The sequence below is a fragment of the Sardina pilchardus genome, chromosome 7 (genome assembly GCF_963854185.1).
Source record: "Sardina pilchardus chromosome 7, fSarPil1.1, whole genome shotgun sequence".
Classification (NCBI taxonomy): domain Eukaryota; kingdom Metazoa; phylum Chordata; class Actinopteri; order Clupeiformes; family Clupeidae; genus Sardina; species Sardina pilchardus.
Genome location: NC_085000.1, coordinates 3293204 through 3316922, shown reverse-complemented (window position 1 = coordinate 3316922; position 23719 = coordinate 3293204). Strand labels below are relative to the sequence as shown.

The following is a 23719-nucleotide window of genomic DNA, read 5'->3' as shown; positions in this document are numbered from 1 at the left end:
TCTGTAACTGGTTTTCAGTCCGTTGTTTTTAATCTTAGAATAAGGGAGTGTGACTACAAAATAGGGTTGTCACGTGTAGACCAGGCCTTCTGCATCATCATCCCTGGATGGCATCAGGTAACCCTACGAAGTGGGGGATCTAGGCCAACCGCTAGCTCGCCGATGATGCGCATTGATGGTGCTGTATTCAACGGGTGTTTTGGCACCATGTGTAACTCCTTTTCGTGGTGCGATCCTTCAGATTGAGAGTGGGCGACATGTGTGCAGATATGTGGGTGTGAGTTTATAGAATAAAAAAAATAAAATAATAATAATTATGATATTGCATCAATTTACCGTAATATTAGCAGCAGAGTGAATCACTGCTCTTGTTAAACTCAGTCATGTCAACAGAACTTTGTCTTCAAATCTCTCAGTCCTTTCAGCCTAATTGTTTTAGAATTGTTTATAGGCTATAGCCCAGTTAATATTAGGCAACATGATATTCTGTAGCCTAATAGGCTACCTCTATATCTTTGCCATCTGTTAAAGTAGGCAGGCTACTTTCATTATAATAGGCCTACTTATATGTAGGCTACCAAAATACTATTCCTGTATTTATAGCTATGCTTGACTTGTCCATTCCAGATGTTGCCTAAATGTGACACTCAAGTCTGACGAGTCTCGCGCCCCTCAGTGGATAAATATTCCCAAAGTAAAAATGCTCTTAGCCTATAAAGTAATACGCCATGCATAATATCAAGCAGTGGACTCCTCAGTGGGCTGGGCCAGTGTAGAGTTACAGACTGTAGAGGAGGGGCATTCAGCGCTTCTAACAGACCGACCGAGACAATGACTTTGTTGTTACAGGTCGACAAACTTTTCCAGGTGATGCGTGCCATCCAGCGACGGCTGCGACAGTAGACTAGCGCAAAGCGCATCAGGAGCATCCCGGCGTAGGCTTTTAGGAGTATAGACAGGGAAACAAGGATTTATTCTAACCATGCTCTTCTTACAAAGTAAGTAGTCTAAATACTGTTTTATTTAATATGTTCATTTCGGTGTTTTTTCTTGTAATATGATTGTGTTTTCTCTTAATTTTGTTTGTAGCCTACGTCTTGCAGTTTGTTTAAACCCAGTCTGATTTGCCATTGTTGCATTCTTTGCTATGTTAAAGAATGGAAACTTGTTTATAGGGCAAATAAACAGGAAACAGTGCTCTGACCCAATTATCCACATAGTCAGACTCTAAAGTCATGGAAATTTAACTAATGTTAACTATCACATTTTCTTTTAATTGTATGTGTACTGTTTGTGTATTTGTACTGTTTCAGTTGTTAATGTTATTGGATCATAGAATGTCTTTGTTGCTCTGGGAAGAAAGAAAGGAATGTTCTCCCACTAGTCCTATCCTTAGTACCAGTTATCCTTGGTCCTAGTTTTTCTTTCTCTTCATTTTTCTTTTTTCTTGCGGTGGTATGAGTAAGTCGGTGGATTCATGTGTTGTGAATTCTATTCCAATGTGTTTTGCATTATAGCTAGTCACTGCAGGATGCTTATGAGCGTGTTGTTTTGCTGAGTTAGCACTAGCCCTCAAGCTTAGTCATTATAGGCTACACTTAAATCACCAGCCTCTGACCATGTATTAGTCAGCATGACTAAATGTGTACTGGGTTACTCATTTGGCCATGATACATAACAGCGCTGACTGCATAGAGATGGTCTAAAAAAAAAAGAAGAAAGAAAGAAAGTGAATGTCCTCAATCTGTGTAAGGTAAATTTACGAGGAGGTTTTATTTGAGTCAGGAAGTGGTCAGGAGAAAGTCAGAGAGAGTCCACAGCCCTGGCATGTTTGGAGAGGGAGCAGACACAACCCAGAGCCCCTCTGGCCTTAGGCAGTGTGTCAATACAGCCTCGGGCCATGACCTAGTGAGAGCCTCTTTTGGTGGGTTTCATGCCTACAACTGTGGGTATATCATCATAGGACTGCAACAGTACTATTAGGGGTCTTCTCACCGATAAAGAGTATATGTAGAATGCTTTTGAGTTTGTTTTTTTACAGAGTTTGTTTTCACATCAACTTTCAACCATAACCATAGATTACCCTTGGAAAAATGCAGTGTCTTAATGTTTCAAAGGTGAAGCCGTTTATGAGTGATTTGGGTAATGGTAGTTATTAAGTCCTAGAGGTGTTGTTAAGTCTTTAGCAAGCCTCCAGTCTGTTCAATTTGCCACTGTCTGGATAAGGAATACTGAGAGAAAATTACAGGGTTTGATGATGTCCCCCAACCCCCCAACTTTCTTTGGGAAAGCAGTGGAACCAGTGACAGAAACAGACTGCTGGGATCTTGTGTAACCGCTGTATGAAATACAGCAAGTGGACAACATTCATGGGTTGTTTTAATAGCTTTAATTAGCAGGCTTTGGTATGAGCTATCTACTTGGCAGTGTCTATGTGGGGAGGATGGCTTGGAACAATCTGGCCTTGTTAAAAAACAAAAGTGAAGTGGCAAGGGCCGAGATCGCATGTTACACAGCAGGTTAGGTATGTTCAGCCCTCGTTGTCTGATCACCAAACCATCTGGCCTGGCCATCCACAGTCCTTTCGCTTTGGCTCTCGGTGGATCCAATGCGCTGTCACTGGAGATTTTACAGACTGACCACTCGATTGTTCACATGTGTGTTTGATTCCAGTACACTGCATGATTCCTTGTCTCCAGAGTCATTTTAAACAGTAGATGTTTACCTCAGTGTGAGAGCATGAAGCCACCTTGTATCATTTTATCGTTTGCATTGTCTTGCCAAGAATGATGGACCTCATTTTAAGCACGCCCTGGGAATATGCCCCCAGGTAACACAGATGATTCAACATGAGTGGTTCTACTTGGAACTGTGAATGCTGACAGTGTTTCTGTGTCTGGATTATGGATTTAACAGAATTCAGGCCTGGGATGAATGAAGACTCTATACTGGGTTTTTTTTTTGTGTGTTCGTAGCTGTTGAAATGTGAATCAGACCCACAGTGGCGTAAGGTTTGATGAATGATGGCATCAAACCAAAACATGTTATGAAGTAAAAAAACCAAAAAAAAACACACATTCTTTGACTCTTTGTGACATTTTACATGGTAATTAGGCTACTCATCTGGTTGTCACTTTAACTTTGTTGCACTTAACACCACCATCCTCAGGTTATCTTGTGTTATACGTAGGTACATGTATTTATTGTGTCCCTTATGTCTACCTTTGCACTGTGCCTTAGATATCAGTCCTCCTTTGTAAATCACCTTGGATAAATGAATAAATAAACGTAAATGAAAATATGTTCCTCTTTGTCTGAGCACCGTTGTGCTCTCTTTCATTGGAGCAGTATGTTTATAAGCAAAGTTATATAAGCAAATGCTGGTTTTCTTGTTGTTGGTCCAGAAACCGTGAATGAGGCAACGCTTAGTCAACATCCAGGCTAGGAATAGTGCACACAGATGGTCACTGAAAATAGGCAGTGGGAAGAATGGACAGATGAGTTTCAGTGCTCTGTGCACACATATGTGTGAATTACAAAGATAAAGTTAAATGTTTCTGTGGCTCTCTCTTCTTTTGTCAATGGAACTGTTTATTACAGTCTAACAGACTACGTTGTCTAGACAGACAAGATACATTTGAAATGGAGCTCACTGCTACAGTAAGAAAGTTTCCCAAGCCTACAGTAAACTGCTGTTTTATATTGCTTCATTCAGCAATGGTTATAACTCGTCTTTGTTTTCTTCATCTGACAGTGTTTATTGCCTGCCTGTGGCTGCAGTGTGGTAAGTCTTTTTGCTCAACCCTGAACACTTACCCAGGGATCTTACACTTATTTGCTTGCTGGGTCCAGTAGTTTTAGTAGGGAAAAAAGCATGTTACTTTGAGATGGGCTCATTAAATGCCATGATACTATCTAAGCCTTTTCCATTGTGTGGCATGTTGAAACACTTTTCTTGAACACTTTTTTTCCGTCTCAAATGCTCCATAGCCTTTGAAATTGTACTTAACCTGTTTGATGTGTTCATGACTGTTGTGGACAGTTGTGAATTGTGTGTGCGTGGGCATGTCTCAGCCTATCTGTCTGTCTAGTCTTTCTGTCTAGTCTGTCTGTCTGTCTGTATGTATGTGTGGGTCTGACAGTTTCTCCTTACACACACACACACACACACACACACACACACACACACACACGCACAAGTTTGCATGTGTGTATATTTGAGTGTGTGTGTGTGTGTGTGTGTGTGTGTGTGTGTGTGTGTGTGTGTGTGTGTGTGTGTGTGTGTGTGTGCAAGCCACATAAAGACAATTACAGACACATCTGTTTCTGTCTCAGTATTCGCCCAGGCTAGAACCCTGAGCCCGGTGGTGGAGGCTCGTAACATCACGCTCCCGGCCGGCTCCAACGCCTTGCTGCCGTGCCACAACCAGCGCATCGTTTGGCGGCAGGACCGCCTGCGGGACCGTCAGCGCGTGGTGCACTGGGACATGTACCGCAGCCGGCCACACGAGGGGGTGGAGCGCGTGCTGGACCTATTCCCCGGGGGCAGCGAACGCGTCTACACCAACTACAACAAGGGCCGCATCAACATCTCGCCCGATGCCTTCATTGATGGCAACTTCTCACTCATCATTCAAAGTATGGAAACACTCTCGTATAGTTCCTAGTGATACACATTATTATATATTTACACACATGTAGATCTCAGGGATCTTTTATGGCCTGAAATGTCAGATGTGTCCTTGAAGTAGTAGCTTCCTAGATTGTAATTCATTGTGCTTCTGTTGTCAAGGTCATGTGTCCATTTCCCAGGAGCTTCTTGGCGTTCGTAGATACACTAAGCTGTTTTCTGTAAAAGTAGCACCTAATGTCCTCTGTCTTTCTAATTAAAACCCATACATCCTCTCCCACAGCCTGCTGAGCACTGACAGACCTCATGCGGTGAACAGGGTAGTGATTTGGCAGGCCGGCCGCATCTGTTAATGTGTTTGTTTTGTGGTCATGTAGATGTGGGGGCGAATGACAGAGGCCTCTACACATGCAATCTGCATCACCACTACTGCAACATCCACCAGGCCCTTCAGATGCAGCTCAATGTCACCAAGTCAGGTAAGTTGAAGAAGCCCTCCTTCCGCCTCCAACGACTCCCTCCCTGGCCTCCTAATTAGTGTTTAAATACTGTCTCTCCTCTCTCCTCATGCATCTTAATCACACTGCCACTGGGACAATAGAGATATTGCAAAGAGTTGCGTCATATACTGTAATAGATTTTTAAAACTTTATAATGATTTATTTATTAAATTCCAAGTATACTTTGATATCCCTATTGTGTTTTTTCCCCGTATGAATTTCATTATTTTAGTTTAGATAAAAAGTAATTGTTTTTTTATTTTATTTTAATTTCATTATTGTAGTTTAGATTTTAAAAAGTATTGTTTTTGTCGTTAGCCCATAAGGAGAAGCGCTTTTGGGACGGAGAGAAGTCTGTGTTTGTGGTGCTGGCGGGGAGCACCGTAGTTCTGCCGTGCATGAACCGGCGGCCGCTGTGGACCGAGGACAGCCAGGAGGACCAGCAGCAGGTGGTCCACTGGGACTGGCAGCCGCCGGGCGTGCGTCCAGACGGCGCCGAGCGCCTGGTGGACCTCTACGCCTCGGGCGAGGAGCGCAAGTACGGGCCGCACTTCCTGCGCGAGAAGATGAACATCACGGCGGACGCCTTCGCGCGCGGCGACTTCTCCCTCAGCATCTCGGACCTGCAGCCCACGGAGAAGGGCCTGTACGTCTGCCACCTGCACCACCACTACTGCGGCCTGCACGAGAGGCGCATCTTCCGCCTCATCGTGGGCGCTCCCCTTCTTCGGCAGCCCGTCCCCACAAGACCCCGGGAGCTCCCTCCGACAGAAGAGCCTACCGAAAAGGAGCCCACCAAGAAGCTCACTGTTGTTGAGCTCCCCTTCCAGCAGAATGACGAGGATCCAAGTAAGAGTCTCTGAATTGTTATTATTAGTGATGAGTGTTTGGTGTCTGCCTAGTGCAGAGACAAGCATGTGGATTACTCATGATGGCATCTATCACGGTTTTATTTAGCGTTGTTGGTGATGTAGCTACGGTAACTAATATCAGCTCTATTCTTGGTTTATGTGTGCGTCTGAAACAAAACTAGTCAGCAATTCAGTTGACATTTCACTTCTTCATTCACTTTCACTATTTCTTTCACTTACACAATTTCATTATTCAAAACCAAAAAAACTAATTTTGTGAGATGTGGACTTCATTGTCTCGATTCCTACTTTTTCTTACTCCTTTCCTCTATGTGGTCTCCAGGGGTTGCAGCTGTGGTTATATTTAGATTTTCACTTCAGTCTGTGGGTCTGTGCACCCTCTCTGTTTCCACAACCCCCACCCACCCATCCCCTAGGAAAAAAGAACTGCCTTCTAATTTGGGGTAAATGGAGTTGGGTAAAAGAAAAGCCTGTTTTGATGATGGATTTTTCTGGGTTAGATCTTTTATTCCAGGAGACCTTCAGCCAGGGATCTGAGTTGCTTTGTCTAAATCCAGACTACCTTCACGAAACCCTTGCATGCAATGGGTCCTTGGGCCAATATCCTGCATTTTTCCACCAGGTGTGTGTGTGTGTGTGTGTGTGTGTGTGTGTGTGTGTGTGTGTGTGTGTGTGTGTGTGTGTGTGTGTGTGTGTGTGTGTGTGTGTGTGTGTGTTGGCCTGCTGCAGCCCAATTGAAGCACCAGGCCAGGAGTTGTGTTTCAGTGGAGAGGCTTTTCATTCCTCATCAGTTAGGCAATGTCTTCACCAAAATTCCTCAATATGGATTTCCTCAAAATTGAATTCAAGACGTTTTGCAAGTGAGCGAAAGAGACAGAGAGAGGGAGAGACGAGGGAAGGAGGAGAGACTTAGGCAGGGTTAAAGCATTTAAAGGTTCTAATGAAGTGACTTTTTGACTTCAACCTTCCTGTATTTGGCTGGAGCTGGTTTATCACCACGAGGAGGAAGTTGGCTCCACATCTGCCTGACATCTGCTCGGCCGCACATGAAAGGCACGGCGCTGGTGCTGCTGGTTTCGATTGGACGGTGACCATTTCACATGCCCCATTTAGAGCATTTTTGATTTGAATCTTTTCATTTAAATCAAATCTTCTCGGCTCTGTGCATTCCTCACCAATTGTGTTGCCTCATTTCAACCTCATCTCTTCGCCCAGTGTCAGTCTTTTTTCATGCAGTCTGCTTGAAGGATAACAGTTCGCAGTCCTCATCACTGCTGTTTATTTTGGATGTCCCCCAATAACACTCTACAGTCTACCGTGCCAAAGTGAGACGGTATTCCTGATCTCACAGGTGTGGGTTTATAAAGCTGGGATGAGTTTGATGCATCAGACCTCATTGTGCCAGAAGAGAAGACTGGGGTTGAATTGAGGGCATTTGGCGACGGGATGTGGTAAACATTCTCCCCCAGATGTCTCTGACAGGCCTGGCCACAGATTTATGGACCATAGGAGCTACTAACTCTTTTAAAGGGCAAACCCTACTGAGCATCCTGCTCCTATTTGTTGTGAAGTGTCCCAAATATTGTCTGGACAGCAATAGATCAACATGATTTACTTGCCGGGTATAAAAAAAAAAGTCCTGATGTGGCATGGAGTTTTTATTTGCATTACGTATCCACAGTGGTTTGTTTGACTTCATGTTTGTTTGTTTATTCATATTTCTTCATTTAACAGACACTTATTTTAATCCAAAGTCACTTATATATGTCAGTTATATTACAGAGAGGCCAGTGTCCCCGGAGCAAGTTGGGGTTACTGTAAGTGCTGTGCTCAAGTGCACAACGGTGGAAGCCGGGTATTGAGTCAGTAGATTACTGCTCAGCTCCTTAACCACTTTGCAACCACCACAGTGTTTTCACAATGTTTTTTTTTTTTCACTGTGTTTTTCAAAGGCATTGTTATTCATTTTTTGTCAACATTTTTACTTTAAATGATGGTCATTACAGTCCAAACTATGCAGGCAAAGCATGTGAGATATGTGGCGCTAATGCATTCCAGTGGCTCCATATCGCAGCCTGGAGAAATCTGGTCCTGTTTGTGCGAAGCAAGCGGGCGAGCGATTGACTGTGAGGACTGCAAATACAGACTCTTTTCTAGGCTAGGGTAATCTAAACAAATGGAAACGCTTTTACCAGGCTGCCTGACCTAACCACAGACTAAAAGCCATGCTCTCCGCTCACTCCACTCCGTCCTCTCGCGGTAATGTTCTCTTTTTTTCTTTTCTCTTTTTTTTTCGCCTCTCCTCCAGGAAAAAAAAATAGCTGCTGCATGACATCAAGTCTGGAACTCATTAGAGACCAAAAGCACTCTGACATGTAAACTGCTGTTCTCTTTTCACTCTGAGAGAGAGAGAGAGAGAAAGAAAGAGAGATGGTGGGATAACAGGATGTTTTCATTTTTCAAGTTAAATCATGTTAACTAAATCATGTTAATCATTTCTACTCTCTGTAGTGTCCTCCTGTATGAAATACAGTTTGTTTATGTTTTCCATCTTTTTCATAATGCAGTGCTCTTGGACAGCGTGGTGTAACTCGGTAGGCCTGGATCGAATGTCTTCTCAAACTGTGTCTCGCCTCCTGTTCATTTGTTTCCCAGACACAAACATGGTGGAGACGGCGCGTGTTTTCAATGTCATCGTGCCAGAGCCACGCAGTCACTTCCTCAACCAGCTCGGCTACGTCTTGGCCATCTTCCTCCTGCTCACTCTCATCGTCGCCGCGGTGATCTTGCTCACACGGAGCCGCAGGAAGAGAGGTACCACAGGAAAGGAACGGGGGAGGGGGCAGACAGGCAACAGACGGAGACAGGGGCACGGACAAACTGGAGTGCAGAGTGTTTGTAGATCTGTGTTGCAATGTTTGTGAATGCAAACACGACTACAGAGTGGCTGTTTATATTCAGGATGAATGGCTTTTCTGTGGTGCTAATTCAGGTTTTAATGTTCCACATATCTAATAATGTCCTTTAGCTTCTATGAAGGGGACACTTGTCTGCAATTTAACAGGCAATGAAATGAATCATAAATACTGAAAATCAAATTAGCTATGCACCACAGTGTCTGCAGTGCAATGCAAATAGTGTGTATTACAAAGACAGGTTGCTAATGCAAAGGGAATTTTCTGGGTATTTTCCTACTCATAGCTTCTTCTATTTATAATCAAACATTATTATAGACTTTTGTGTACTCAGACATTATCACAAATCTGCCTCTGTCTTTATTTCAGAGCTGGAGTATGATGTGCGTAGATCTGAACGGTAAGAACTTGATCATCCTGACTATGCATAACAATTCATTATTTTGCACATTAGCATTTGACATTGAAATGTATTGACATTGCATGTCATATTACATCTACCATCATAAAAGTCCTACATCCATTATTTCTTTATCATAATAGGATTTCATATAACACACATGAAGCCATAATTATATTCACTTTCCAGTCATATATATGCAGTTTCCACTGTACAGATGCAGAAATTAAAAATATTAATAAAGCCAAAACGTTCGTAGGGAGTATGTGTAATGAATATGTAATAATAACCTCTATTTGTTTATGAAGGGGACAGTCGAGGACAGCCATTGAGATGGAGCCCACTGGCCCGAAGAACTGCAATCAGGATGACCTCAGGGGTGAGAGACATTTAGTGGGCAGCATTACTATTTCCTGAAGCTTTCTGCTCATGTATGGTGTAGTTGCTGTCAGTGTGTGTGCGTGCTGGTAGCCTTCAGTCAGAGATTTCTTTGGTTCCTCTAACCTATGATTTTGACGTCGCCAGAGTCTATATTGAGCTATTTTTCAGTGCTGCTAGCCTAAAAGCAAATAAACGGTAAAAACAAGTTGTGCTTTGTCGTTACAGAGTTCAAGAACAACATAATGAAGGAGCAGGCAGAGATGTCCAATGCCTGTACTTCAAGAGTCATAGATCTCAATAAAGGTAGAAAAACATCTCTTAATTTTTTAATGATTATTATTTTATAATAATTATAATGATAATAAAATGTTTCACAAACCCAAGATCCCTTCATTACATTGCATAACAAACACTAAATATAATTATATATCTTCAGTAAAGGGGATAGAAAAATGATTTTGAAGTGATTTTGAAATGATTTTGATGAAGTTATTGTGTACACAAATACCATCCATTGGTAGGTGCAGGACAAATTAAAGTTTCAACCCTGCTGAGACTTCTTCAGGCAAAAAGAAAACCCAGAAGGGCTGAAACATTACACATATCCTTTTACACACACACACACACACACACACACACACACACACACACACACATTAAATATGGGAGCTTACACACAGAAAAAGTATTGCCAATGAAAGTGTTGACTTGGGTTCCTCTGTTGTTTGTCTGGTCCGTTATTAGAAATGGAGAAGCTGTCATGGAAGTGAGATGCTGCCTAGCAGGCTGCTGGCTGGCCCAGAGCAAAAAGGACTTGAGATGAGATGAGACGACCAATCAGAGTGCAGGGAGACTCACGGATGAAGCCATAAAGGAGGTGTTGCCATTGTGTCTGCTGTTCAATAAGCTTAATGCTACCAACTTTGCTGTCTTATCTGATACCCTATGTATTATGTTTATCACTGCTAAAGCTATATTTATATCTAGGATATTGTATGCTTTAGGTTGTAGTGCCATACATTGACATTAGTGGTCAAGCTTGCATTAGCCCTTCGTCGAAATCGATTTCAATACACTGTGTCATTGTTATAATGTTCTTTATTTTATACTGTTTCTGTTTTTTTACTTATTCAAAAAGAAATAAAAGGAATGCTGTTGATAATGTACAATGATCAGTGACTTCAAAGGGGACGTTCAGCCTTTCAAGTTGCATTCATATGTTGCGCGAGCTCATTTAATGTGGTCCCGTCCTGATCCTCCGACGATCTTTTAGACGCTAAAGAGAAGGAGCTTTCAAAGGAGAGAGGCATTGTATTTCTCAGGAATTCACTTGCACACCAGAATACTTGAGTGTGTGCATATTTTTCTCTCTCACATTGCTGGGGCGGACAAGCAGAGAGGATGCTTGCATTCCTATTATTACTGTAAGTTTTATTAACTGTTCTATTAACTGTTCTATTAACTGTTACGATACTTCTGATATTGAAATGCATGTCAAGTTTAGCTAAGAACTCCGTCTTTAGGAAAATGGGAAGATGAGAGAACAAATAGTGGTGCTAAAAATCCCTTTGCCCACCGTTTGGGTCTGCTGTTTAAATCCACTAGTGCCACCAACAGGCCAAACGTTTTTGTTGTGTTTCAACCCATTTTTTCTGAAGCCTAGAGTTCAATTCTTGTATTTCCTTTCTAGTTCCAGTTCCCACCATTCGACCATTTTAGCAGAAAGAAATGTATGCAGATGTGTTCAAATGAGTGTTTGTTTTATCCACTGTTTACAATTTATTATACTCGTTCCTCATAATGAGTTGTAAACAGTGGACAAAACACCAACCAAGTATCATATTACTAAAGTTGGTGATCACATTAGCTTATCTTTACATTTTCAGTGATTTATTTATTGTTATGATCCAATTTGATTGAGTTATTTTTACCAATTGTATTTGCCGCCTCAAATCTCAAACAGATGCCTTTTTTGGCATTTGATGTCATAGGAGTTAAATGGGGTATGTGGAGACAAGCAAATGTTTTACTTCCCCCCTAATTTCAAAGAGATGCATTTGCACATGAGTGAATATAATACAGTAAGGCTTGTACACTGTAAAACAGTGTAGCTAGGATGATTATCATGCAATATAATGAATCATATTTTAATCATTTTAATATGTTTGCTCCTTTTTTTCCTATTGTAAATGTTTTGTTTCATCTAACCTAAAATACTGTAGGATTGCATCACAGTATGTATTTTGTATCAATTTACTATTTTGATGGTTGTCCATATATAAGTGGACAAGACATGTTGAGTTAATGCCGTTTTGGTTAAGCATTTCAGGCCAGCATAACACCATGGTAATCTTGACTAGAATTCCTCTAGTATTTTGATATAAAAGTTTCAGGTAATGCTCCGGCCTGTATTTTAATGAATCTTGTCCACATTTGTGCCTCTTGAATGCCTATGCTGGGGGGGGGGGGGGGGGGGGTATTTAGCATTAAAAAATTAAAAACAATTTCAAATGTTGTGAAATACATGTGTTTATGTACACTGCTAAAAATATATTCAGGATCTTACACGTGTCAACTAACTTGTTTTTCAAAATGCAGTAGGCTACATTTTTAAGTCTTGTAAAAAGCTGGATAAGGATGCAGAATTCAGGATGCAGTCACAGAATTGTCTGTTCTAAGAAAGAACCTGCAAAGCTTCTACAGGGATTTTTCTACACATCCATCATTTATTTATTTTATTTTTTTCATCGAGTATTGCCACTAATCATCTCTACCACAGAAATATATATATATATTACTAGGAAGTTCAACAATAGTCCACTGTCTTCTCTTAATGTCTCCTACTCACTCTTGGGCCACAGCTTGTGAAAACAGACACATATTTTCCATAATTCCAGCCAATAAAGTGTAACTTAAAATGCCACATGTGGGTTCAGTGGCCTGGGAATGGGTTTATGTTGGCATGGGCTCTCTGAGATAAAAAAAAAAAAAAAAATGAACTTTATTATTTAAGACCATCAGACCGTTGCAATCCAACACCTTTTAAACAAATAATGAATCCTGATGCTTTTTTTTCATTCTCACATGGATGAACGATCCTATTATTAGTGTGAGGTTCAAACTATACTGCAAAGACTTCTAAAATTTCATAAATATCATGACCAGCATGATGCATCCGCATGATTTCCTGCAAACACTAGGAAAAGTCTAATGTGAATTTACCAGCCGTGCAAATAGATCTACGCTAATACCAAACAAGCCATTTGCTGAAGGCGTGGGTCCTTGTAGACTCAGGTTTGAGGCTGTGCGGAATGACTGCTTCATACTTTCACTACATGTCGTGTTGGAGGTGAGATAGCCTCATCACGTGATGCCATTGGAGGCATGCCCATACGAGCCTTATGAAGGCGTGCCAGGTTAGGTAGACCCCTGTGGAGTGGACTCCAGAGGTGGGTGAAGCATTAATAGCATACATCATATGAAGCCACATAGGGAACTATAATCTAGTTCCATGCAGGTTGGCTACCCTGTGACTGCTCTCTCCATCTGCTACCTATGGTAAATGGACTGCATTTATATAACACTTCTCCACTCCTCCAAGCATTTAAGCACTTTACATTGCCATGCACATTCACCCACTCACACACTCTCTCTCTCTCTCTCTCTCACACACACACACACACACACACACACACACACAATGATAGCGGCTGTCATGCAAGGTGTTACACATGGTGTCAAACTAGCTGGGATGGTTTATACCATGAGGCCATCGGAGGTAAACTAAATATGTAGAATAAATGTATTATAACTGATAATAATAATAAAAAAAGATTAAATTGTTTATTAAACTTGATCACTAATGCTAAAGTAGAGAGACATATGCTGTTGATGCAGATTTATATTGCAAACAGGAGCATGTTTAAAATGTGGTGAGTGTGATTATACATGTGGTACTTTACAAAGACAGCTTCAACATTAAAAAATAACTGGTGTGCATATTGGTAACACTGAGTAAGTTGAATTAACACTGATGATTTTACTGTGTTTAAAATCACATGGGGCTATTCGTTGTCACAGTAGCATACCCATAAAAACTCCAGAAATTAACATAGTATAGGCTATGTAAAACAAGATAAATTACATGGATAAAACCAATGAGTTTATAGGCCTACCTACAGGCAATAGACATTTTAGACTGGAACTTTCGAAACTTTTATATGCACAATATTTGGGGATGATGTAGCTACCTTGGCCTAACCATAGACTCATGATCCATGTGATATCGTCATTGTGTTACAAATCCTCTATAGCCTAGTAGGCCTATAGGCTATTTATAAATCCTCGAAATCATTGTCTTATGTTTATTTCAATTGATTTCAAAAATGGAAAAAGCTAAGCCTAGGCTATTTAACCATTTTGGTTTCGAAATAGATCATCATTATTAGCCTACCATTAGCTATTCGTTATATTACAAATCTAAAATCTATTTCAATACAGACCACAAAGCCTGTCACTAGGTGGCAGAACGTCATCGAGAAACAACTGGAGAACTGGGGAAATATTCCAAACTCAATGTAGCTGGGATGTGAACCGTCCCTTCCTGTTTGACTGCCGACCGAGCCACCGTATTGAGAGGCACAACGAAGCCGCAATAGACTCGACAATGCCTGGGACTGAATATGCTGTCAAAGACGGGATTATTTGTTTTCCGACGTGATCTTGACAATTATACATGTTGACATGTTTCATTTGCGATGTTTACTCGATAGATAGCTAGGCTATATTTTATATTTCGCTGTCACTATCCGTGTTCCTCTGATTGTCCTATTCACATTCTCATGGCGGAGACTAAAATTATATACCATATTGACGAGGAGGAGACTCCTTATTTAGTGAAACTGTCGGTTCCTCCTGAGAAAGTAACGTTGGCGGATTTCAAAAATGTCCTCAACAATCGCCCAGTCAATAGCTACAAATTCTTCTTTAAATCTATGGATCAGGATTTTGGGTAAGTGTAACATTTCACTTTAAATACACCTCGGTGTTTTCCTTTATGCTGCTTGCTACACCTTTGTTAATAGCATGATAAGCCAAATGACAAAGACATAGCGTTATCCAGATCATGACACCATTTCGTCCACAGCCTATACAGTGGTTGGCACCTGCTCTATGTTTGCGCATTCTGGCTCGCTTTGCTTTGATTCTTATCAGCCTGTCTCAAACCGTACAGGAAACATATCACGGTTGTGCCAATTGGTCATGCAGGCTACATAAGTAGTTTTCTCTGTTGATTCGGAACAGAATTCGTGTTGCACAACCACCCTCGTGAATTCATTAAACATTAGCTACATACTTCACAGATAGGCTAGGTTATCTGTACCACCTAACACTTTGAGTTTGACATCACAGCACGGGTTATTACATTGAGACAGAATGTCAAGTCTTTGACAAGTCGAATCGTATATTAGATTGTTCAGCAATATTGTTACATTGACAATAGGCTACATGTGACATTGTAACTATTTAGGTAGCTGCAGCCTAACTGAAGACTACTACATATCCCTTTAGTTGTAGCCAGCCTATGATAATTACAAGCCTGCATATCAGGTTGGATACAGTAACTACACAGTCAATTAGGCTACTGTGTATCTGTAGAGCGACTGTCATAAATGCAACGAAGCCTATGTGTTGAATCTGTTAAGGCTATTGTATTTCTCATATGACAAAAGAACGTAGACACACACTCAGACGCACACACACACACACACACACACACACACACACACACACACACACATAGAGAGAGAGGGAGGGAAAGTGTTACACATAAATAGCTGTTAATTGGTAGTGTGACTGTGAACAACCTCGCCACAGTCTCTTCGGGCTGTTAGCAAAACACTCACGATCTGATTATGAACTTGTAGTCTGACATGTGCAAAGAATCACTTTCACTTGTCTCCACCTTTGGGCATTTGCCATTTGTCTGGTGGCGATCTTAGGCCGCATATCAACGGAAATGCCCGGAGTGAATATGGCTGCCCGGGAAACGAGCTCCGCCTCTTGGTACTGAATGCCGAGGGCCGTCGGTCCTAGTAGGAGCTGTCAAACGGTGCTGACACTGTCTAATTGAGCACCCTCAAATCTTTCTGTCTACTAGCCTACGGTCAGTTGTTCTCAAAACTATGCGTTAGTGCTTCAAAGAAATAATGTAATTCTAAAAAATAAAAATTTTGACAATGGGGCCTTTCACAATATTACAGTTACAGTGGACATAATAGACTAAAAAGAGATGCACTGGGCATAATGCGTTAACAGCCAGATGATGTCAAATTATATCACAGCTTGGTGATTTACAGGAGTGCCAACTCACAAATTTAAATGTAAGTTAGGTGAAGACATTTTAAGGATGTAGCCTACATGTCGGCATCAGTGGCTGTTAGACTTTGCGCTGCCTTGCCATATCTCTCACATAATATTGTCGTCAATTTGTCTTTCAGCGTTGTAATGTCACCTAACAGGTTTATTGAGGGAATGATGAGCAGCAAGGAGCTTGTTGAGGTCTTTGATGGAGATGTTTTGACCTCTCCCTCCCTGTAATCGGTCAGGTTGGAGGCTTTGAATAGCTCAGGAGTCAGAGGTCAACTTCTTTGGGGATCACTTGTTAGAGATGTCCCCAGCTTCTGTCTGAGTGTGACAAGTGTAGACACACAAAGGAGGAAATACAAGCATGGCACAAACACGTCTTCCTTTTTATCTTTTGGTCTGTTTTCATTAAATATGAAAAGCTTTGAGCTTCGTTTGAAGCTGCAGGAACCGTTTTCTTGCTTTCTCGGCTGCATTGCTGTTCTGTGAAAAAAAAAGAAAAATCCATGTGATCTTGTCTTTGAATGAGATCCTTTTAACAAGGAGAGAGAGAGAGAGAGAAAGAAGGAGAAAGAAAGAGAGAGAGATAGAGAGAGAAAGCTCAGCAGCCAGGCACACACTGATACACAAACTCAACAGACTTCACATAATGGCATCCCAGCGTGACCTTGAGGGGGAACTGGATTTTCCTGGTATGGTGGCGCCGCTCGGAGCGGCCCCTACAGCTCTTTCCAACACTGCCCACCCTGACCCACACACACACACACACACACCCACACACACACACACACACACACACGCACACACACAAACACACACACACCTACACACACACAAACGCACACACACACACACACACACACACACACACACCTACACACACACACACACACACACACACACACACACACACACACACACACACACACACACACACACACACACACACACACTCACACACACACACACACACACACACACACACAAATACGCAAATGACCACTAAGGTCTGGGCCGGGCCTCAGGTGATAGAGGAACCGATTACGTAAACATGTTTGTTCTCCAAAGTCAGTCAGACCTGGGCTTGGGAAGGTTGCGCTGAGGGAGATGAGGCATGTGAGTGCGTTTGTGTGTGTGTATGTGTGTGTGTGGGTTTGTTGTGCCTGACTGGGTATTTGTTTGGATACAGAAGATGAGCGGAAAAAGCACGTGAGCATGAGCTGTGTTGCCTCATGTGTGTTGTTTCTACTCCAGGCGTTAAGCACAAGCTCTTTCATTGAACGTAAAATATATTTATATTACTTACATAATAAGCCATTTATAACCACACACTGTTATAGCCCCTTGGTCTGACCTGAATTCTCTGCCTTGGCCTCGTGCACTTTGGCTACCCAGCCTAAAAAAATCATGGCAATTATTGCAGCATTCTTTGTTGTGTTTATTCAAGCTGTTAGCTGTGAAAACCCGAGTATGGTTCCACATACCTGTGTATTTACATAGTTACTTGCTCACAATGGTTCTAACCTTTGCAGGAACAAATTGCTACACAGTCTGACTAATCGCTTGGCCTCTTGTTGTTTTCCACTTCCGCTTTCAGTGCGCCATGCGCTTGTATTCCATTGGAACGGTGTGTGACTATTCCAGTTCCACTATTTACCCTTTTGCTGCGAGCAGGATGCTGGGCAAATAGGTCTAGCCATTAAGGACAGTTAAAGTCGTACTCCATGTCTTCTGTGTTGACATGAAACCATGCAGTTCCCGGCTTGTGTTCTCTGTGCATTTAGTATTGAACTCTTGGACTCCATGACCAAAGTCCTGCCAGTTCTGTCTGTGGCAGCTCTGTGGTATATTATCCAACCATAAGTAGCAGTGCACACTTAGCCCCGGTCATAAATAAACATCGCTAATCCTCAGCTACTACAAACATACGCTACGATCATGTTGTTGCTATATGGCCAGCCACCAGTATCATTTGAAGCAATCTCCTGCAAATCTTATCTCATTATCCAGTGAAATCTTTTAATACCCGGGCTAAAGCTTCTAGCTTTGAAAAGTAATTGTAATGTCAGGGCACTCCCCGAGCACATGTCTCGCTTTAAGTGCTGTGTCACTTGTTGACCTCAAGGTCAGCGTGTCTCTTGTCACAGAGAGAGAGACTTATGTGGTCTGCATTCAACAGACAAAACAACATGTGTGGATTAAAGATTTGTGAAGTTTACAGAGAAAACATCTGGGAAAGACAAGAAGGGCAGCATGAGAAAGCATACCGTACTGCTTGGTTCATACTCATGCTTGTCTGGTATGGAAATTCTATGTCAATAAACAGGCTTGGCCAGGATGTAATTGTAATCCATTTAGAGTGATAGTCTATTTGTTTAAAACTCAAATGAATTTGGTGATGTTTTATTACGATAAATGGATGGTGTACAAACAAAAACTCCTAACAGGGCTACCACTCTGTTATTAGTCGTCTTGCCTACTGAGAGCACATTCAGACAGCGCTGCCACAACACAGTTGGAGGCCTGTGCTCTGTTAAGTGTGTCAGGACTCTCGAGTGTCTGACGGACAGCCAGTTTGCTGTTTGGTTGGAGTTGATTATTAGCCAGGAACAGCGGCAGCGCCTTAGCACACTGTGTGGGTTGGAGTTAGCGTTTAGCATCTAGCTCAGCCTTCCCTAGCCCAGCTGGTGGACCCCGTATTGCAGGAAATCCCAAAAATAGATAAGCAGGAACACCGGGGGGACTGGGCTTGTCATTACAAGGTAGGAACACCCCTATGAAGGGGCCTCTTTTAAGGATTTAAAATAAACTACTCAAGGGCTCCATTTGCTCTACACCAACATTTGCAACATTTTCAGACCTTCATTAAGTAGTTACTGTATGTATGGATATAGGTTCAGTGTTTAGTAAGCACATGTAGTAATATGTTAATAATGTGCCATAATACTTTCAGTATTTCACTAAGTGTGTAGGAAGATTAGTTTTGTGTTTTGTTTGAGTCAGATCCTTTGTAGTTGAGGCAGGAGCTACACGGTCATAATGCCTTTTCCTTTCTTTACATAAACATGTGACGATGACAGTCAACAGATAGATTAAGCTCCATTATCGCCTCTACAAGCGCATAACAACAAGACAGAGAGCATGAAAACAAACCATAGCAGGGCTTTTTTTTGGACATAGCAGAGCAATTTATACCCTTTTATTCTGGGCTGTTAACAGCCAAGCACACACGACAAGCCTGCATGTGGTATTTTTGGAGCCTTTTATTGGACATGCAAATGCATCGTGTGGATTATTTTACACACACATATACCACTCACAGTAGCAGTGCAACAGAGTTCAGGCAGTGGCAAGCAAACCCAACAAAGATGCTGCATTCAGATAGCAACTGTCTAAAGTGAAAGTATTTACTGCTAAAAACGGATTTTTATCTCCAATAAATGGAATTTGAAACTGGTTTAGAACACTCCTACACAGTGTGTTTGTATTTGCTTGCCTTCACTTGTGTACATATTCCTAATTTGGCAGTTACAGGTCATCCAGCAGTGCTATCTTCCTCTGTCACGAGCTGGTGTTCATCCTTGTCCCTTCATGTTGTTGATACAAAATGTCTTGGCCCTTTCAGTTCCCTCGTACTGCTTGCACTCTCTCTCTCTCTCTCTCTCTCTCTCTCTCTTCCTATCTCTCCCTCCTTTTCTTTCTCTCTCTCTCTCTTTCTCCCTCCCTCTCTCTTTCTCTTGCTCTCTCCCTTCCTCTCGCTCTCTCTTGCTCTCTCCCTCTCTCGCTCTCTCTCCCTCTCTTCCCCTCTCTCTCTCTCTCCCTACCTCTCTCTCTCGCTGACTCTTTCTCTCTCTCTCTCCCCCCTCCCTCTCGAGGACCCGAGCACTTCCTAGAGTTACACCCCTGCTTCCTGTCCGAGGTTTTGTTTGCTGGAACAGGCCGCAGCCTCCTCCTTGTTTGTCAGCAGCTCCGGCCGCAGGAGCGCGTTATCATCTTCCTCCCGTCGGCCCACTCCCACCGCCCGCCGTCTCCCGGCCCTGCTGGGTCAGCTGACCTGGAAGCGCTGGGAGAGAGTGTTAAGGGAGCCGTACTACTCGCACGGGAATATCACAACTTGGAGAGAGAGAGACAGAGAGATAGAGAGAGAGAGAGAGAGACAGCGAGAGAGAGAGGGAGAGAGAGAGAGCAAGAGAGAGAGAGACAAGTGTTTGTGTGCGTGGGTGTAAGATTTACAAGCTTTCAAGTGCTTCCATTGGTCTGTTTTACTGTCATTTCCTCAGCTTGTGGAAGAATTATGAAACTGTTTTCTTTTTCTCTCTCTCCCTCTCTCATCTTCTCCTTCTCTCTCTCCCTCCCTCTCTCCTTCTCTCAATCTCTCTCTCTTCTACTCTCCCTCTCTCTCCTCAATCTCTCTCTTTCACTTTCTCTCTCTCAATCCCCTCTCCCTCTCTCTCCCTCTCTCTCTCTCTCTCTCCCTCCCTCCCTCTCTCTCTCTCTCTCTCTGTTGGTTTTGCGGTGATGCTCCCGGTATCCGTGTCCACAGCTGAGAGTCGTTCTCTGCGGAGAGAGAGACGTGGTGTAGTGCCATGTGCTGCTCACTCTCCTCGCTCCAGCTCCACCCTGTCCACTGTTCCAGCTCATTTCACCCATTTGTTTTGAAGTCGGAGGCATTAACTTTAAAGAATCGCGCTCATTAGAAGACCCAGATGGTTGACTCGGTCTTCTCCTCGCAGGCAAGGCACTGAAGGGAGTGGAGGTTTTTTGATATCCTGAATGGGGAACTCGCAGTCCTCTGAGTTGTTTGTTCAGGGATATTTGCAGCGTGAGATATGCACTGACTGCTCATGAGCTCCCCGCTACCTTTCTCAGAGCTCAGCTCACGTCTCCTGTTTGTGTCACGTCTGGCGCGAGTCATTTGCTCTCACTCACCTTCACAGCCTGTGTCAATCTCACGTCCAGGATATCTCTTTCTCTTTCTTTCTTTCTCTCCCTGTCGCTCTCTTTTGCCAAAACACAAAAAACGCAGGATTTTTTTTTTTAAAAGGCAAAATATACAGTAATATAAAAGAGTCTCTCTCTCTCTTTCAAATTAAAAATTCCCTTAGTAGCATGACTGCCTAGATATAGTGATGCCAAAGCACAAGAACATTGTATGTTTTTTGTTTAAATAATATATATATATATATATATATATATATACACAGTATATATATATAATATATATATATACACTAGGGATGCAACGGTTTTCAATAATTTATTGAACCGTTCGGTTTGGCCTGTTCGGTTCAATAGACTCACCTAAACCGCAATATTTCGGTATACGCGACATTAAACTTTTTATTTAATACAAGGTTATTGCGCGCGCGTAGCCTGGGAGCGATAGAGAGGAGTGCTTAGGACCCGGGGGATGCGTTTTCTCTGACTGTTCAGCTTGCCTCTCGTCAACCTTGCAACAACCAATCAGAATTTTACTGAATTTCCCAAGAGCCAATAAGCGCGTTGAAATGCAAATGAAGGAGTCATGTGAGAAGAGACAAACTTTACCGGCGGCTGCACGATCATGGCGACATTTGAAGTAGCCCACGAACAAGGCAAAAAGACCGTCAGTAAACAAAGCACAGTGTGCATTGCAAGCACTGCTTCACAACGATCACCTAATAAAGGTAACACATCCAACATGTCGGCCCACTTGCGCCTTCATCACCCGGCTGTAACCTTAAGTGGAGCAGCACGGAGAGTTAGTTTGCCACCGAAAACCCAACCATCCATTGCTGCAGCCTTTCGACAACAATATTCCTATAATTCCCAAAGACATAACGAATACGACGGCGTATTAGGGCCACGTATATATACTTTGTAAAGACGCAAATTTGCCACTTTAAAAGGTCGAAAATTTGCCACATTATAAAGTCTGTGTGTAACAGTGTAACCGGTGGTTTCTGCCCTGCGTTGATTGCTCGCTAGAGTAGCCTAGCCTAGAAAGCGTACGTGACGCCGACACAGCTGAGTGTATTCTCTTTTTGATAGTTTACTGGAAAATATTGTAGGGATGGGAGGTTATAGGAGATGGGGAGGCTGACATGTCATTCCAAACTCGGGTCATTTATTTTCCTGACGTTGTACATGCTAGGCTACGGGCAGCGGGAGGTGTCCACTCGAAAAACAATAAACTCACTGCTAAATCAGTCAATCGCTCGTCCACTCGTCAATCACACAACTCTCTCGCACACACACGCACACACACACACACACACGACAGGAGACACAGGGGAAACAGACACTTTGTGAAGTGGCAAATTTGCCTCTTTCTTCTCGGAATATTGCCCCCCCCCTGACAACAGGTTGCAATAATGTTCATTTCATTGTTCTAATATTTTTAATGCTGCACTGCACTTTTGTCTATGTTTACATTTTTTACGTTCATAAAAGAGGACAGGGCAGGCACTCCCAAATCAAATATCCATTTGAAACTACACATAATACTACCTCACCAATTATTTTGAGAAGATTTTCAGAATTGTTCACTACTTTTTTGAGGGTGTATAACAGTTAAGTATTTTCTTTAAATGTGTGAAGAACAGTGAGTTTATTAAATAAATAACTACACATTACTTTATGCTGCACTGCACTATGGATAACATTGCCTGTTTATGACAGAAGGCAATGATGGTGTTCTTTTCTTTTAATACATTTTTGTGATTCTGCTTCATCTGTGTCAGGCTATGCATTTAATATTTTCTCTGCAAGTGTAAGTAGAAGCACATTGTTGATTTGAAATAGAAAAGGCAAATATAGCCTCCTGTATGCTAGAGCCAAGATAATATTGATATATTGAAACCGAACCGTTACCGTGGCCCAAAAACCGTGATACAAACCGAACCGTGGCAAAACTGTACCGTTGCATCCCTAATATACACACACGCACACACACATTAAAATGCAAAGTCTCTCTCTCTGTCTCTCTCTCCCTCTGTCTTTCTGGCTAGCGGGCTTGTAAATGTTTCAGAGTGTCTTCTGTGAAAGAGCAAAACTTTGAGATATATAGCCCTACTGCCATTTCAAGTTTTGATTCCACAAATTAATTTTAGGTCTCTACTTAGTCGAGAACAGATGCTGCTCCCAGCATGTGGTCCCACAATGCATCTGTCTTCCTGTCCCCGCACCGCGTCGGCAGCATGGCGCATCCTTCCCCACGGGACCCTCAGCACCGCGCGCCTCACACACACACACACACACACACACACACCTCTCACTGCACCTGATTACCTCAGCACACTCGATTAGGCCAGACAGTGGGATTCCCCATTCACTTAATTAGGTCAGTCAGGTGTGAGTTGGCGTAGCTTAGGCCACTCACTTAAGCCCTGTGCTTCTGCTGCAGCAGAGGTCAGCATGATAGCCTAGCGTTCCATTAGCGCTCAGGGTGTTTGTAGAGGCTTTACCCATGTGGCCTGTTAGCTTGATTTGGTGTTGCTAACTAGGAGGTGTGGAGGTGTAGGCCTTGTGGAGAAATGCCAAGGTGGTGTGTATCTGGGGGAAAACGTTTTGTGTATTTTGAACATTACAAATAGACCCAATCCCTTCTGAAGGCCCAGCTTAACACAGCAGTAGAAATCCAAGCTGAAAAAAAGCTAACTGTGTGTGGTGGTGGT

General features: G+C 42.5%; 2 protein-coding genes across 2 annotated transcripts in view; both read left to right on the top strand.

Moving 5' to 3' along the window:
- Window positions 1-825: 825 nt before the first annotated feature.
- On the top strand, window positions 826-12160 carry mxra8b (matrix-remodelling associated 8b). The gene is made up of 10 exons (XM_062540324.1): window positions 826-998; window positions 3755-3784; window positions 4336-4638; window positions 5008-5109; window positions 5449-5979; window positions 8658-8816; window positions 9287-9317; window positions 9626-9696; window positions 9924-10001; window positions 10443-12160. Exons 1-10 carry the CDS (start codon window positions 983-985, stop codon window positions 10466-10468), a joined length of 1347 nt encoding a protein of 448 aa, XP_062396308.1. The 5' UTR covers window positions 826-982; the 3' UTR covers window positions 10469-12160.
- A 2157-nt stretch (window positions 12161-14317) lies between these two features.
- dvl1a (dishevelled segment polarity protein 1a) overlaps window positions 14318-23719 on the top strand; it is a 40984-nt gene continuing 31582 nt past the window's right edge. Inside the window, exon 1 of the mRNA XM_062540322.1 lies at window positions 14318-14709. Within this exon, the coding sequence (XP_062396306.1) occupies window positions 14540-14709 (170 nt within the window). The 5' untranslated portion in view covers window positions 14318-14539. The remainder of the gene's footprint in view (window positions 14710-23719) is intronic.

What these genes read in the sequence shown, in the direction of transcription:
- mxra8b (XM_062540324.1), top strand. An exon ending in GCTCAATGTCACCAAGTCAG is followed by an intron (nt 5,110 to 5,448) that starts GTAAGTTGAAGA and finishes TTTTGTCGTTAG; the next exon opens with CCCATAAGGAGAAGCGCTTT. An exon ending in GATGTGCGTAGATCTGAACG is followed by an intron (nt 9,318 to 9,625) that starts GTAAGAACTTGA and finishes TTGTTTATGAAG; the next exon opens with GGGACAGTCGAGGACAGCCA.